At 41.8% G+C, this 16,610-nt stretch overlaps 1 protein-coding gene across 1 annotated transcript in view; it reads left to right on the top strand.

The window, feature by feature from the left end:
- Positions 1-14,437: 14,437 nt before the first annotated feature.
- NETO1 (neuropilin and tolloid like 1) overlaps positions 14,438-16,610 on the top strand; it is a 70,010-nt gene continuing 67,837 nt past the window's right edge. The window contains exon 1 of the mRNA XM_086609175.1: positions 14,438-14,465. Within this exon, the coding sequence (XP_086465301.1) occupies positions 14,438-14,465 (28 nt within the window). The remainder of the gene's footprint in view (positions 14,466-16,610) is intronic.

Here is a 16,610-nt window from a genome sequence, read left to right on the forward strand (position 1 = left end):
ATGGACTGTCCAACACAGTTTTTGTGTTGCACCAATTAATGTGACAAACATCATTTGAGTATTTGACATCTTGAATATGCAGTGGAATTCTGTACTTTGTTTTTTCTAGCTTGCTAACATCTTATATTTTGGATGGGCTAGGATTAATTAAGTGCAGCAGTTTGATAGAATAAGGTTGCTTTGGTTTTTGTTAAAACGTAATGACTTGTTGGAAAGAGACTTGTTGTGGTAATGAGCTAGTTTCAAGAAAATATCTTTTAGGAAAAGTTTCTTCTGCCCAGCACCAGATTTTCCAGGAAAAGTAAATAAGTAAACATGGTTAATATTGTGATAATTACTTAGGATGCAGCACCTCTAGATTCAATCTCTAGTCTGGATTGGGGGAAAAAAATGCTTGAACCAAGTTTTCTGAGATTGCAGATGCAGCTTTCTTGTGCAACTCTTTAAAAGTGTGTTAAAGACAAGGTCAGAGAGGTAAACCTTGTAGGTTTGGAAGCAGCCACTCTATGCTCCATGGCACACTGCAGACGTACCTGCTGAGAGTTTCACTGCTCCATGAGGAGACAGAATCGTCAAATGGGAGACTGTAAAACTGTAGCAAAAATCAAACTGCCTAAAGCTTATGTTTCTTCACATATAGAGTGCCTTCTTTGTGTATAATTTAAATTTTGGACAACATGAAGAAGGTGTAAATTTACAAGGCGTAGAAAGCCTACTTCACAGCTTCAAATGAGAAGTGTTTCAGACCTTACATCTTCTGTGGATTTATGGGTGGCAATTGTCTTAACTGCACAACTGAAGTCTGACATCTTGTGCAACATGAATATGGTGAAAAGACCTATTATATACCAGTTGATTTTCCTACTCAGCACAAGTTGGAAGAGAATCAATAAGAAAAATGGCACAGTATAACTAAGAAATATGGTATATGATCTCTTTAACTTCTAATTTTTTCTTTTGTCTCTGTTTATAAATAGCAGGAACAGGACACATGCCTTCAATATATTTCAACTTACATTTAAAATGTATTAAATGTAACTGATTTAGACTTTTTTTATTTCGTGTTCTAAGTACAAAGAAGCAGGACATTAGTATTTAGTGTTCTTTTAATTAAAATAGCAGTTTACTCTAAGCCCTGGAATTAATTACTTTTTGAACTGCTTCTCTGCTTTACTAATAATGTTTGGCAGTTTTAAAATAGAATAGCTAAACTTGAGGCTATTCATTTTAGAAAGCTGATGCAGAATACAATGAGTAAGCTGAATTGTAATTTGAAAAACTGTCATGTGCAAGTGCATACCATTCGTTTAACCATGAAGACCTCTGTGAAAATTTGCGTATGTGCACTGTGGATGAAAGGCCATTCACAAGATAGAAATCAAAGCCAATTTTGACACTATTGACCTGACAATACTAAATTTTGCCTTAGCTATGACTTTAAAGACAGTTGATTATTTTTGCATGAGCCTAGCCCTTGGAAAGAAATTTTGCATTTTACAGGAACTGTGTACTAAAAATGCTGGGTTTTAATACATTTTTCTTAAATATGAGGAAGCATTATAGGACTTAAATGACAGAACATACAATTTAAACCAGAAATTGAGAAAAGTTTTCACCTGACAACAGCTTACTCATGTAAATAATAGTCAAGGAAGGACTCTGTATTTATAGTTATCTTCTTGGAAAATTTACAACCTTAATATCTACTAACACTTTGTCCAGACTTGTAATACAATTGTTTTGCATTATTTAGAATACTATACTTTGATGCCAGTGTCATAAAAGTAAAAAACTCATGTATGCAGAACAAGAAAAACACCCCAGATAGCTTCAGCCATCAGTAAAGTAGGGTCCTACATAAGGCAATGGACTTCTGGGAGCGTTAGAAAGACCCAAGTAAGGCATTAGTGTGTCCTGTGTCATCATCGACAGGGACTGGTTGAGTGAACCACATGTGATACTGTTGTGATTTGACCCCAGTAGGCAGCTCAGCCCCACACAGCTGCTCGCTCACTCCCCTTCAGCAGGATAAGGGAGAGAATCAGAAAAGGAAAAGTGAGAAAATGTGGCTTAAAATAAAGACAGTGTAATAGGTAAAGCAAAAGCTGCTCATGCAGGCAAAGGAAAATAAGGAATTCATAGAATCATAGAATCATAGAATGGTTTGGGTTGGAAGGGACCTTAAAGATCATCTAGTTCCAACCCCCCTGCCATGGGCAGAGAAATCCTTCACTACACCAAGTTGCCCAAAGACTCATCCAACCTGGCCTTGAACACTTCCAGGGATGGGGCATCCACAACTTCTCTGGGCAACCTGTTCCACTGCCTCACCACCCTCAATGTAAAAAATTTCTTCCTTAGATCTAATCTAAATCTGCCCTCCTTCAGTTTAAATCCATTGGCCCTTGTCCTATCACTACATGCCCTTGTAAAAAGTCCCTCTCCAGCTTTCCTGTAGGCCCCCTTTAGGTACTGGAAAGCTGCTAGAAGATCACCCTGGAGCCTTCTCTTCTCCAGGCTGAACAGCCCCAACTCTCTCAGCCTGTGTCCTAGTTTTAGCTGGGACAGTGTTAGCTCTTCTTTTTAGCAGCTAGAAGAGCTCCATGTTTTGGTTTTACTCAGAGGCTCGTTCTGAGAAGAATGTTGATAACAAGTTGGTGTTTGTGGTTGGACGTGAAACTCCAAGGACTTTTCAGTGTGCTGGAGTGCAGAAGCACGGCAGGATAAGGGGGGAGCATAGCTGGGACAAGGGGGACACGATTCCCCTTGTGATTTGTGGTGGAACTTAAGATTGAGGGACAAACTGGCCAATTAGTATTCCATATCATGCAGCCTCATGCCCAGTATAAAAGTGAGGGTCAGCCAGACAGAAGGGCTTTTGCGCTTTGGCTCTTTCGCCGCTTTTGCTCTTTTGCGCTTGCTGAGCTTTTGCTCTATTGCCTTTTTTCCTCTCTCTCCCGGTACTTCCACTCTCGGAGTACTCTCTCTCTCTCTCTCTGCCCCTCCCTATTTCGGGGCCTCGCGTTCATCCAGGTTTGCAGCTTCGGGACGAGACGGGCTGCGGATAAGAGGGGGTGGTGAGCATCTACACTGTGTATTACTTCTCTGTATTAAATTGTTCTTATCTCAACACACGGGTTTCCCATTTATCCTTTAATTCTCTCCCTCATTCCTGGGAGTGTGGGAGGGTGAGTGACCGGCTATGTGGGTTCGGTTGCTGGAGCGGCCTAACAGCCTGTCTTCATAGCAGAGGTGCTCCAGCCTTGGGATCATCTTCATGGCCCTCCTCTGGACTCACTCCAGTAGCTCCATGTCCTTCTTGTGTTGGGGACTTCGTTCACTACTTCCCATGGGCAGGCAGGTGTTCAGCCATCTCCAGGAAAGCAGGGCTCCATCATGCGTAACAGTTATGCAGGAAGAAAAATGCCATAAATTTGAACATCCCCACCTTCCTCTTCCTTCTTCCCCACAGCTTTTATTGCTAAGCATGATGTTATATGGTATGGAATATCCCTTTGATCAGTTGAGGTCAGCTGTTCTGGCTGTGTTCCCTCCCAGCTTCTTGTGCACATCCAGCCTACTCGCTGGTGGGGTGGGGTGAGAAGCAGAAAAGGTCATGATGCTGTGTAAGCACTGCTCAGCAGTAACAAAAACATCCCTGTGCATCAACACTGCTTTCAGCACAAATCCAAAACATAGTGCCATAAGAGTTGTCATAAAGAAAATTAACTCTATCCCACTCAAAATCTGTACAGAGATACAGGCAACAGTCTCTTCCAGACATTTGGGATGCTAATGAACACTCCCTGCAGCAGAAGTTGCCAGGCCCACTTGTGTAGGTGCCACTGGGGTAGTGACTCTTTGGAGTGCTTTTCTTGTTCTGCCCAGGTCAGCTGTCCCCATTTTGGGAACGCTACCACTTGAATTTGATTGTACTGTTGAGAAGCTCAGTGTGATTCTCTTTTCATTCATGGTTGCTGTGTTTAGAACTCAAACATCTCCTGGAGGGTGTAAGCTCGGTGGTATGATCCTGAATGAATCCTACTCTGGTGGAGGTTGTCTCCAAGTACTTCTGCTATGTGCATTCAGGTCCTCAGAAGTATTTAGGTTTCTACTGCTAGGTGTTGATCTGATATTTAATAGTGGAGATTTCTGGATTTTTAAGTATTTGTAATGCATTAATTTTACCTGAGAAGAGTTAAGTCTGTAATGTTATCTATTAATGTCTAAGTATCTCCATTAAGAGTATGTCACACTTGCCTTCATATATGTAGTCTTTCCATCCCCTGCCAGCCTTCCCTTTTCTCCCCACCTCAAGATTAAGAACAGAACAACACAATGAAAGTCTAAGCTATGTGTTAATCTAGAAGCTAGTAATTACAATAAGACTTCATTTGGACTGATGAATGTGTATCCAACATCTTCAGTGAAATTTTGTTGATTTACACCTGCTGACCAAGCTATGCTTCTGCTTCTGATTCAGTGTTCCCGTATAACTCTTCCTCTTTTACTGTAATCTCAATCGAGTTTTCAGTACATCATTCATTTACTTGTAGCTTTGCTGTATATACTACATATATAACTTGTGTGCTAGATATAGCAAAGATGCTGACTTAGCAGTTAGCAAAATGCATGCAGCATTCAAACTTTTTTTTCTCCAAGAGATTATAAATAAGTGCCCTTTTGAACTAGGTCCACGGTAAAGATATTTTCATCGTATCTAACAATAATTAATTTGAGTCCAAAATGTGTGACCTGCCTCTGCCTTTCTTACTCTCTCATAAGGACTAAAAGTTTGGTAAGAGAGTACGAGTCATGCTCTTCTTTCCGCAGCATGATATTACAAACATTCTATTTAAATAATAAAGATGACTTACCCTGCCTCTCTAGTGTAAAAAAAGAGTATTTGTCTTAAAGTGTAAATTGAGTCCTATTAACAATCCCCTGGAAAAATGCATTTAATCACAGTGTTCCGCTGGAACACTAATGAAATAAAAATTAGTTGAACTTTTCAATTAATTCTTTTAAGTTTCCATACTATTAGGTAGGAGACACGGTGCTGTTTTGTCTAAATAACAAGGTTATTTCTTTTGTCAATGCCAAAGAGAATATTTAATGAGCTTCAGGAAAACATGCAAGTATCTTTATAAGTAAATTAAACTTTGCCTTAAAATGCAATGAAGAACAAATACATACAGTCCCTACATATGTCACATTATTTTTAAATACATTTTTCAGGTAGGACCTCCATTTGGTATTCGAATATATTTACCCTATATACAGTTATAGGAAAAAGAGCTCAGGGAAAGCTGCAATGGAATGTCTCGAAGGTAAGTGCAAATGAATCAGCTAATAGTTAATGTCACCAGAACACGGCTATACAGTCTACTTTATCTGCATATTGTGCTGAGGTCCCAATAGCATCAATCATTAGGCTATATTTATTACCACAATAGTTATCTGCCTTATTTCCAGACATTCTCTATTCACACACAGCAGACCAACAGGCAAGTGAATGCTTGGTTTTCTTATTTGCACATAATCATAGAATGGTTAGGGTTGGAAGGGACCTCAAAGATCGTCTAGTTCCAACCCCCCCTGCCATGGGCAGGGACACTTGCCACTAGACTAGGTGGCTCAAAGCCTCATCCAACCTGGCCTTGAACACTTCCAGGAATGGGGCATCCACAACATCTCTGGGCAACCTGTTCCAGTGCCTCACCACCCTCTGAGTGAAGAATTTCTTCCTTATATCCAATCTAAATCTGCCCTCTTTCAGTTTAAAACCGTTACCCCTTGTCTTAGTTAAAGATGATACAAGAGGAATCTTCCATTCCCCTGTGACTCAAAAGGGAAAGTTCTCCTCCAGAGACAACAGGAGCAAGGCCTACAACTGTCTTACTTGCATGAGCGGAAAGCTCCTGCAGTTCATCAGCAGCTTCTGTTGGCTATCTACCAGCACTGGAATCCTCCACATGGAGTGTGCAGTCACTTGATCTCATTGTGATAAAAATCCATCCTACAATTTACATTTCACTCCTCCACTTTGGAGCCTTGCAGTTTTATCAGATGTTTTGGTTTTGGATGAACATTTTCTACAGCTGGCATCATAAGAGGAGGATTCTTTCCCCCTTACTCCCCTTTTTTAAGATTGAGCAAAATCTCTGCAAGGACTCCTTTTAATTCTAGTAAATATGGAAATGAATGCTCTGACAGGACTTGACTTGGCAGAGTTCAAAAAAGACAAAGTTAGAAACCTCCAGGTTGGCTGATTTCTAGCCTTTATTACTCAAAATAAAGCAGTGCCATTATGCATACTTAATTCCAAAATTCTGCACAGGGGTGTTTATGCATATATGTAGCATTGGATTTTAAGAAGATTTAAAAGTGTGAAATATAATTTAGGATATAAAAGTGAAAGATGGCTTTGATATTTTACAGGTTTGAAAAATTCACAGACTTTTGCTTGTGCAAATATGAACCACAGAGGAGCATATTTTCTCATCCAAGGGATTACTTTCAAGATTTAAAAATAGGTAGGCATATCAGCATTTTGAACCATTCTTTAAAATTCTTTGAATCCTTTAATATCATATTGTTCTTGAATCTAACATAGTCTTTCTTAGTATTAAATAGCAGGTTTAATAATAACGTAATTACAGAAGGGCTGTTAAAATATTTAGCATTAATATAATGATATATTTGTAATTTATTACTTCATAATAAATATCAGATAGTTTTAATTTTTAATGCATTTGCCCAGGATAACATTCTACTGAAAAAAGTGTTGCATTTGATTTTGCAATAGATCTTAATTTATGATGCTAATTATTGATTATATGGTGGTTATCAGGTTTAAAGGGTCACCCTTAACTGTGATATGATGATCTGAGTCTTCTATCTCAAACATGGCCCAGTCAATTTTATGTGGTACCCAAATTTAGTAGAACTTTCCTACTGTAATATTAGTGTTTTTGATTATACTGATCTATGTAAAAGAGATTTTGATGTTCATTCAACATGACCATTGTATGGAAACCAGCTGAAAGTTATTCTTTACAAAAAATACAAGTAGCAATTTTTAAATAAGTGTTCATTGTGTGGTAAGTTTTGTAAGGAGTAAGTTATCTATTTTAAAATTAATTCTAACATCTACCATTTTGGTTTTTAATTTTCAATTAAGCATATTCTCATGGCTTATCTTTTGCAGTTATCTTCAAATTCTTAGCCTGTGATTGATGATTCAGAATATAATCTTAGGAAAGGTTTACCTACTTAGAAATTCATATACTCTTACAGTTATTTCTTTTGAAACTGCCTATTTTTTCTTTTTCATCCTTTTTTTTTTCTTTTTTTTTTTTTAGCATTAGTTATTTTGGCCAGAGACTTGTGTTTACAGAATTCCTACTGGATGGATTGGAAAGGAGAAAGTATTTTCAAATATCCTTGTTTAACAGCTTTCAGATTTTGCCAATAATAAGCATGGAATGTCTTGAGCTCTTTCAGATCGCAGTATGTTTACATTTAATTCATAAACCAACTTACCAACATTCTCATATTCTGTACTAAGAAATTCCATTAAGAATGACCCTAACTCTTCAAATGGTAAAAACAAAAGTTCTTGAAAACTTTTATTTAAGTGCCAAATATATCTCAGCCTAAAAATTGGAATCCTGGCTAGCACTTTTTCGAGTATCATTTGGTCCAGAGGACAGTTGACAGTGTTTTTCTAGGTCAGTGGTCTCCAAATTTTTTTTGATCGCAAACCCCTATCAGTAAAAGATTTTTGAGCATGCACTCCCAATATATGCATATTTATTTATTCATAAATTATATACTTGTACTACTATGCTAATGTATTTTGTATATTATAAAGCACACCCAAATATAGAAATTTAAAAGGATGAGATAAATTTGAAATAAACACTTTTTTTTTTAATTAAGAATGCAAAAAAAATTTTCTTCCCATACCCCAATTGGTTGTATTGTGCACCCTGTGAGAGTACAATCTTCTCTCATTTTGGAGATCACTGTTCTAGATAAAGAAAACTGAGTATGGTAGCCAACCTTGCCAATTCCTCAATCTAGCAACAACTACTTTTTAATTCATTCTTTTTCAGAGTCAGACTAATCAAATGGGAAGGAGAAAAAAAAATTAAAATCAAAAAGTAAGCATCTTGTAAAAAAGAAGTCTATTATCTCATTGAAATCATAGGGTATCCTGTAAATCCAAATTGCACTTTGTAAATCCAGGCTAACTATGAGTAACTGCAGATAAAAAGTATCAGATTTTTCTTCTTTCCTTTTTTAAACTTCTTTCTTCTCATATTAAAGTATTATCACCCTCACTGGTTTGTAAAAGGAAAACACATGTCAATTTCCAAGAAAAGTTTGTCAGAAGAGGTGTTCTAACCCTGTTGTGTTCAGGGAAGTATTTGTTGGAATGGTGCAGACCCGGAGTCCTCACACTGACAGAAGAGAGGTCTGCAAATGACCAGAAAATGGATAATGAGAGAACAGATTTTATTTTAAAGGACCAAAAGGTGCCATTATCCTGTTATCAAATGGAGATATATATATTGTGCCTCTCAGTAGGTGTTTCATCACAAAAAAAAATGGAGCATATTTCAGTTTTTCTTGTTTCAACTCTGTTTCAGTTGAAAGAAGTATTGGATAAGTCCACATCAATGAGTAACTCAGTGCAAAAGGAGCTTATCTGAAAAGTGAAATAGTTGGTACTGAGATCTCCATGCCTTTTCTGTATCTGTTTTAAGGGGTATTTATTTAGCACTAGTTTTACTCTGTTCCTGCAGACTGTGTGCCCTTCAGAAGCTGGAAAACAGGCTCTGCTCCTGGAACACATCTCTCAGCTTAGTTTCATCCGTAAGTAACACAGCTCACACACTCAAAGACTGCTCCAATCTGCAATCCAAAATGCAGTAAGTGGAGGCAATTGGGAGATTTACTTCAAAACCGCATTCCTAATCTGAACTAAAACACATACGTAGCTGTGCTGATGGACTTGGTGATTCATTTTAACGTTTCCAAATGTCACACTGTGTATAGCAGTATTATTCTGAGCATGTCGTTTGGCTTTGCTGCATTCTAGCAACAAAAACCATTCACAAAGAGCTCATGCAAAAAGTGCATCTGTGATTACATACGTCAGCACAGAATTCACACTGTTTTTAAAGCAAGTGTAGAGAAGTGAAATATCATGCTCTCTTTTTTTTTTTTTTCCCCACCTTCAGATGGGTAGACCGCTCTCCATAAAACAGGAAGCAAATGTCTCCTCCATTTCATAACTTTGCTGTTTCTTGCAGTTCAAGGAGGTTTTCAGTAGCAATGTGGCTACTTTGAATCCTTTGAGTCTTTTATCTACAGAAAGAGGAATTAATTCACTTAGTTATTAAGGGGAGTAGTTAGAATAGCAGTCAATGGCAGAGCAGGGATAAGACAAGACTATCTGAAATGGCCGAAAAAAGGAATAAATGCTGGACAGATTGAGTTTTTACAAGAAAGATTTTAATAGAGAAAGGTACAAGGACAATTTAACTAGAATGTCTCCATGTCAGGAAATTTTTAACCGAGACTGAACAATTTTGCGTTTTAACTGAAACTGAATAACCTCCTCTGATTCAAGAAGAAAATAATTCAGATACATTGTCTAATTCTATTATATGTTACAAATGAAAACAAGCTAATTCAATCCTGAATATTAACGAGTTTCTTTTTCTTACTGACCATAAAAATGAATCTGTTCCTCTCTTTCATGCTTCTTTGTCTCCAGTTCTTACAGAATCACAGAGTCATGGGATGGTTGAGGTTGGAAGGCATCTCTGGAGGTCATCTGGCCCAAACACCCTGCTCAGGCAGGGCCACCTACAGGCAGTTGCCCAGGAGTCATTTCTGCTATTTGTCATACAAACACAGAGATTAACCAGAGAAGGAGAAAAGGAAGGCAGAATTATATTTTTTTCTTTTCTTGTGATTGAAACACCAGCCTAACACATTTGAGATGCAAAAGCATTTCTATATTTTCATATTTGTTTGCCTTTTCTCATTTTGTAATCTCAATTTGGAAATATTCTCTAGTGCTTAAATTGGTCTCCAAATGGTTCATCTCCTGTCTGCCATGCTAACCATCCTCAGGCTGATCAGTGTCTCATGTTAGCCTGAAGGTGTTAGACCACAAGAAGGAAGTATTTCATATCTTGCTGAATAAAATATTCTGGGTTCAGACAAACTTCCATAAAAATCAATAGAAAAACTCAGCTGTGAAAACGAAAGAGAGAGGCTGACGGAATATGCTGTATGAAGAGATTACCATCTAACAGATGGTTTAAAACTACAAAGAATAACATTGTATGCATTGAATCAAGGAACATAATTGTGTTAGGTTGTCTTGCTTATTTTCTGAAAATAAGATTTCAGCTGACATCCAATAAAGAACTAATAAAAGTAAATTTCTAATCTAAAAGTGTAGCTGTCATTCCATGTAATAAAATAAGGCAATATTTTTACTTTAAGGAAAATGAAAAACTTAAAATAACACTTAAATCCATTTAAAAATCATTAAGACCGTTGCCAAGTAAAATCCAAAGGATGACAAACAATACTAAGATGTCATTTGAGATAATTGTTTATGGTCACTATTCTTTTCCTTTTTTTTTTTTTTTACGTCTCACGTTTTATTAAATAAGAATCTTTTTCTCCCTTTTTTAGTTTACTGCCTAGTAGAAATGTAAGGGTATGTTTATTGGCTAATTAAGGATGCATAAGATGCACACTAAGTATATAAATATTTACTCATACGAAACCAAGGTAGTGAAAGGTGCATGCTGTCTGGTGAGAGACTACCTTCTGAGAAAGAGTATTTACTAAAACTCACATGAACAGATTTTGCATCAAAACGAGACCTAAAGCAAAAAAAGATGGTGGTGAGGACGGTAGTAGTTTTATGAAGTTCAAAATTTCAAACTTTCTACAGGAGGGAGATCTATCGAGGTAGAAAACTATTTCAATCGGTCTCTAACTTACAAACCCCATGTGCTTGCCTATAAACACATTTGAGCAACCTTTTAGCACCCAACTATGTAGATCCTGAGATATCCCCTTAAGGTCTCATTAGCAGAAGATGTAATGGTCACTGTGGCCATTCCTCAGCTATTTTGTGTATGTCTTACTCCATAGTGATGGTGACTGATTACATTTTGTCATATTTTAAATATATATGGTATGTAAAACATGCTATTTTTCAATGCTGTTGCAATGATGTCCTTAAAATTAAGAGTGCCAATCAGAAGAGATCGAAGATCTTTAAAGATGAAAACACCCTATTTCAGAAAAGGAAAAATATTGAAGCTCACTATTATATGATGTGACACAGCACATTTTCCCAGAACAGCAAAATCAGCTGTTTTGTGCCTACTTGTTCTGTAAGCTTTTTTTTTTTTTTTTAAGTAACTATAACTTGAAACTTAGCCATATGGATGTCTGCATCATCCTGCAGAAGAAACATCTGACTGTCTGTAAACACTCCTATGACTGTTTTCGACACTATCCTTTTTCAGTTACTCTACTGTTGCTTGACTAAGGCAGACTGCACATCTGTATTACGGAAGTTTATCCTATGAATAAATCAGGTGACTTTCAATTACTGCACAATAAAGTTCTTTAACTTGAGGCGGGAGAGAATTCAGAAGGTCAGAGAAAGTGCTGAGAGAGTTAGAAAGCAGAGTAGGACAGTTTATTAAGATTAACAGCTGCAGATTTGATGTTACTAATAGCAAGACAGATTACACAAAACATAGGTGAATCCTTTCATGGAGTCTTATATCTTCTATATTCCTTATTATGAACAGCTTACTGCAGATGCCTGTAGCTGAATCCTGTGACCTTCTCACCTAGCAGGATTTTTAAATGCTCAGAGTCAGGCTGGCTGGGGTGATGGCTGGCTGGCTGGTTGAATGGATGAATTCTGCTAGCCAAGATCACCTCAGACTTATCCTAGCTTGCATGCCGCTGTTGCTGACTGTCCACGTTCATCAGCGTTGATGGCAGATATATGCTTGATTTCAGAGTACAGAGCAGACAATCCACAGGCTGAAAAAAGCCCTGAGGTTCTTAGCTAAAACACGTCGATTTACTAAAAAAAAAATGTATATATATATAAAAAAATCGAGGCTTCCTCATCGTTCGCCTTCGGGAATAGCACTTGTGCTGTTCAGTGCTGTCCCAGAGGGAGCAAAGGCACCCGCCTCGTTAAAAAGCTGCCCTAAAGACAACAAGTCACCCGGCTACCTTATTACAGCCCAGTAGACAGCCGGCAGACCCCGGGCTGGGGGAGCCGAACCGGCGGCAGCCCTGCTCCGCGGGTGCGCACCGTCCCTCCGCGCCCGCCCGCGGGGACCGCCTGCGAACTGCGATCGGCGCCGTCTGACCCGCGCTCGCCTCCCCTTTGCCTTTCCTCATCCACACGAAGGTGGATCCCGGACTGTATTTTATTTTTAATTGATTTACAGCCTCCTCCCCGACAGCTCCCGCGCCGGCTGCGCGCTTCCAGGCGCACTTTTCTCGTTGCGAACGGCGTGAGCATCAGGTGCGGGCAAGGAGGAGCGGGAGCGCCCCGAACTCCGAGGTGCTGGCTGCGGCGTGGGGAGCCCGGGGAAGGGGCTGGCTGTGCCCCGGGACCCAGGTACCCCGGGTCTGCCCCCCATCCCTGAGGGGAGCGGGAGGGCTTTCCCGCGCCTGATCTGCCCCGGCCTCGCCGCCGCAGCTGCCGTGCAGAGGGACCGGGGGATTCCATCCTGCCCCCCTCGCACTTGTGTGGCACAAATCTTCCTTTCCCTTCGGCCCTCCCCGCCGCTCCCGTAGTGTTCTTCGCCCCCTGTCTCTCCCCGCCGCCCTCCCCTTGACCGGTCCGGGGGCGCCGGAGCCGCGGCGCTGCGGGAGGCAGCAGGGCCGGCTCCCGGGGCCAAGAGGGGACGCTGCCCTTTCTCACCGTCCACTCCTCCTCCTCCTCCTCTCTTGTTTTTCGCTGAGATCATTTCGGGTCCTCTCAGTACTCTTATTATTAATATGCTTTCCCTATTCTCCCTCCTCCCTTCCCGCCCTGGCCACTAGCCTTCCGCAACCTCGCCAAAGGGATGGGTGTTTGGGGTGGGATGTAGCTGGGGTGGAAGATAAGCCTGAGAAAGGGAGGGGGGAGCGAAAGGCAGAGATTTTGCTGTCGTCTCGGGGCTGATTGGAAGAGGCAATCATTGTATCTGCGGCCAGAGGATTAGTAACTAAACTTTTATTGCTCCCTTTTGTGCGTGCGTGTGTGTGTGTGTGTACATGCGTGTGTGCAGGCATGGCGGAGGGGGTGTAAATGGAGAAGTCTCCTCACAAGGTGGAAGACATTTTCAATTTCCCTTTGGCAGGTGCAGTTCAAGGAGGAACTCATGAGCATTTTATCTGATCCATGAACCGGTTAGTGAAGGGGAGAGGATCCCTCTGCTCTTACTCTTCATTTCCCAGTTTCGAAATCATTCTTTCCCCATCACCGACACCCTCCTGCCCTTCCCCTCTCCTTCTCTTTCCCCTTCCCCGGCACTGAATGAATGGAAGAGTCTCCAGGGTTTTCTTCTGCTTCTCGCCCTGGACCGGAGAAGTGAGGGGACATCTCTCTATCCTCATCCATCTCTATCTCGCTCCATCCATTCCCGAGAGGATTTCAGACGGTGCAATGTGTTTTCAGCTTCTTGCCGCTGCCACCACTTGATACTACGGTACGCTACGCACAGGGAGAGGGTTTGGCAAAAATGGATTTGCTCGATTTTAAAGGATTTCTTCTCCAATAAGGATCGCATTGCACACAAATATGACTAAATCCCCTATTTGGTAAATCTCGCTTCCCCCCACCCCTCCTCTTTGGGTTCCCTCCTGCCCGCCCCCACCCCTTCAGAGGAGCAAGCACAGGGAGCTGATGACGGACCCATTAATCCCTTCTTCAATGCATCAAAAGAAGCCGAAGGGCTGGAAGTCGCTGGGCTCGGAGTCCTGCAGGAAATGCTTCGATCTGCTTTTGGTTTTGTATGAAACTGGTGACTAGGGGCTCGGCTAGCCCCGCCGCCGCCGCCGCCGCCGCCCGCCGGCACCTGGATGCGCGGGCCGCCGCCGCCGCCGCCGCCTTGCCCGCCGCCGCGATGCAACGCTTATGGTGGTGCTGATGATAGCTCGGGTGTGATGGGATTGAGCCGGCGGTGATTATTTGAAGGCGGTGAGGGAGAGCGAGAGAGAGGAAAGGGCTGCTCCGCTCTGCTGTGTGTGGGCTTCTGGATTTTTTTTTTTCTTCTTCTTCTTTTCCTACTTCCATCCTCTCCCCGCCACTGGAAGTCCTCCCGTATCTAAATGGAATTAGTGGAGACCGAAGCCCCTTGTGTAAGGAACAGACATGACCCATGGGCGCAGCTTCTTTCATAGTGAGTATCTCCCCCTTCCCGCTCCCCCCATCCCTCCCCGGCTGAGCTCCGCCGCCGAGCACGGGCTCCTGCCCTCCGCTGCCCCCACAACTCGCGTAACGGGACACCCAGACCTCCGCGGCGTGGGGTTAAACTCCCCCCACGCACACACAACACCCCCTTCCCCACCACCTTGCGATGCAGCGGAGGAGATCCGCTGTCTGTCAGCGCTGGGGGGGGGGAGGGGGGGAGACACGCTCCTGCGGAGCTGGAGGTTTTCACCTGGGCGCGACGCCTCTGATGGCTTTCGGCGTGAAGGGGGAGAGAGGGGGAGAACGGCCCCCGCCGTCCGCGGCTGTGCGGTGCAGCCCCAGCCGGGGCTCGAACCGGCGGCCGAGGGGCGCGGGGCAGCGCCGAGCGCCGCGGCGGGGGCGGCCACAGCGGGCGCGGATCCCGGCGGGCTGCGGGGCGGGGGCGGCCCCCTCGGGAGAAATCCTGCAGGAGCGGCAGGGAGGCACCGAAATGTAACAATTATTCGTGGAAGACCCCCCAGAGGCCTCAGGCTGCGTGGATGGGACCCCCTCTCCCGCGTCGGTTTTGCAGGGGGTCGGTCCACTCCACTGAAGAGGCTTGACTGGCCGCGCTTCCTTCCAGCACCTCTCTCTACGCCCACACCTGTAAAATAGAAGCGCTATGGCCAGGTACTGTTTGTCCAATAACTCTTTGCTAGGCTAAGCCACATCCATGCCAAATCACAGCCTCCAAAAAGCCGCCCGGCCAAGAGATAAATCTCTCAATGTACAGCTTGTAATGGAAAAATGCACAAATCCAAAAAGATGCAAAGATGCGTAATCAGAGTGGCACTAGAAAGTGTGATTATAATTACACCCGTGATTAGGAGGGAAAGGGGGAGGAGGAAGATAGACAGAACGCAACAAGAAATTTGGTGGAAACTTCTTTAAAATAATTCCCAAACCCAGAGAATCACAATATTGTTGCTGTACTGTCAAAGCTTCCTGAGTGACAGTTTTGAATGAGTGAAGACTGTGTGGTTGGTCTCTTTGGGGTCTTTTTCTTCTTTTTTTTTTTCTTGCTTGTGAGAAGCATTGGTCTTTTCCCGTGGTTTGAGAAACAAAAAGGCAAAGGGTCATAGAATAAAATAGATTGCCTAAACTGCTTAAGTAAAAAAAAATAATGCTATCTGTTCCCATAAAGCCCATAATTTAATGACTTACTGGCAATATACATATTTTGGTGATGCTAGTGTTAATGTCACTAAATCAAGTGACTTTCTTTTTTTTTTTTTGAAACATGACAGAAATATTTGACTTTATCCAAATGTTAGAGGTGATATGTTCAGAAAAAAAAAACTTAACCTTTTAGTCTCTTCCTATTACATTTTATTATCAAGATTATTTTGACTCCTTATTAATAATAAATACTGGCGTGATGATACATGATATGTAAGTATAGCTCCTCGCTTTGGAATAACATGGCTCTGCGACTTGAAAGCATCCTTTCTAGCGGTTACAGCTGGAATTGAAAGGACCCATGGTTTTTCTGTCAGCTTTGTAATAATATCTCTGTGACTTGGACCAAGTCTCTTCGCTTCTCTGAACTTCAATTTTTTCCATATAGAAAAGGAGGGGAGAGCTAATAGATAATGGTGCTTGCAATTAACCTGTAAGAATCAGATATGAATTGTTATTAATTGCCTAAGAAGGAACATTTCTCACATGGGGTTTGTTTAGCTGCTGCGCCTCCTATTCTAGCTTCCATAAATTTGTGGGCAGAAAGAACGCCGGCAGCTGGCTCCACTTTCTAACACCAATCCACCTTATGCTATTGAGAAATTAGGTTTTGACTGGTGAGGGTTACAGGCATAGATGCAGTATGTTCACTGCATGAAACACAGCTAAAGTGAATGAGCAACTTAGTAAATGGGTGAATCCTGCATTGCCTTCAGATTCTGACAGAGCCAGCGGGCAGAGTCCCAGCTAGCATGTATTTCCAGAATCCATCCCTGCGGAAAGTAAGGGCATGTATGGTTGAGTAGCATCCAGATCAGAGCAGAAGATGTAATATTCTCACTGAATGCCCCTGACACTGAAGAGTTTTTAACTATCAGCTCTGCCAACATCCATCTCTGTTAGCTGGAGGATTCAA

Source organism: Tauraco erythrolophus, chromosome 3 (assembly GCF_009769465.1).
Source record: "Tauraco erythrolophus isolate bTauEry1 chromosome 3, bTauEry1.pri, whole genome shotgun sequence".
Classification (NCBI taxonomy): Eukaryota; Metazoa; Chordata; class Aves; order Musophagiformes; family Musophagidae; genus Tauraco; species Tauraco erythrolophus.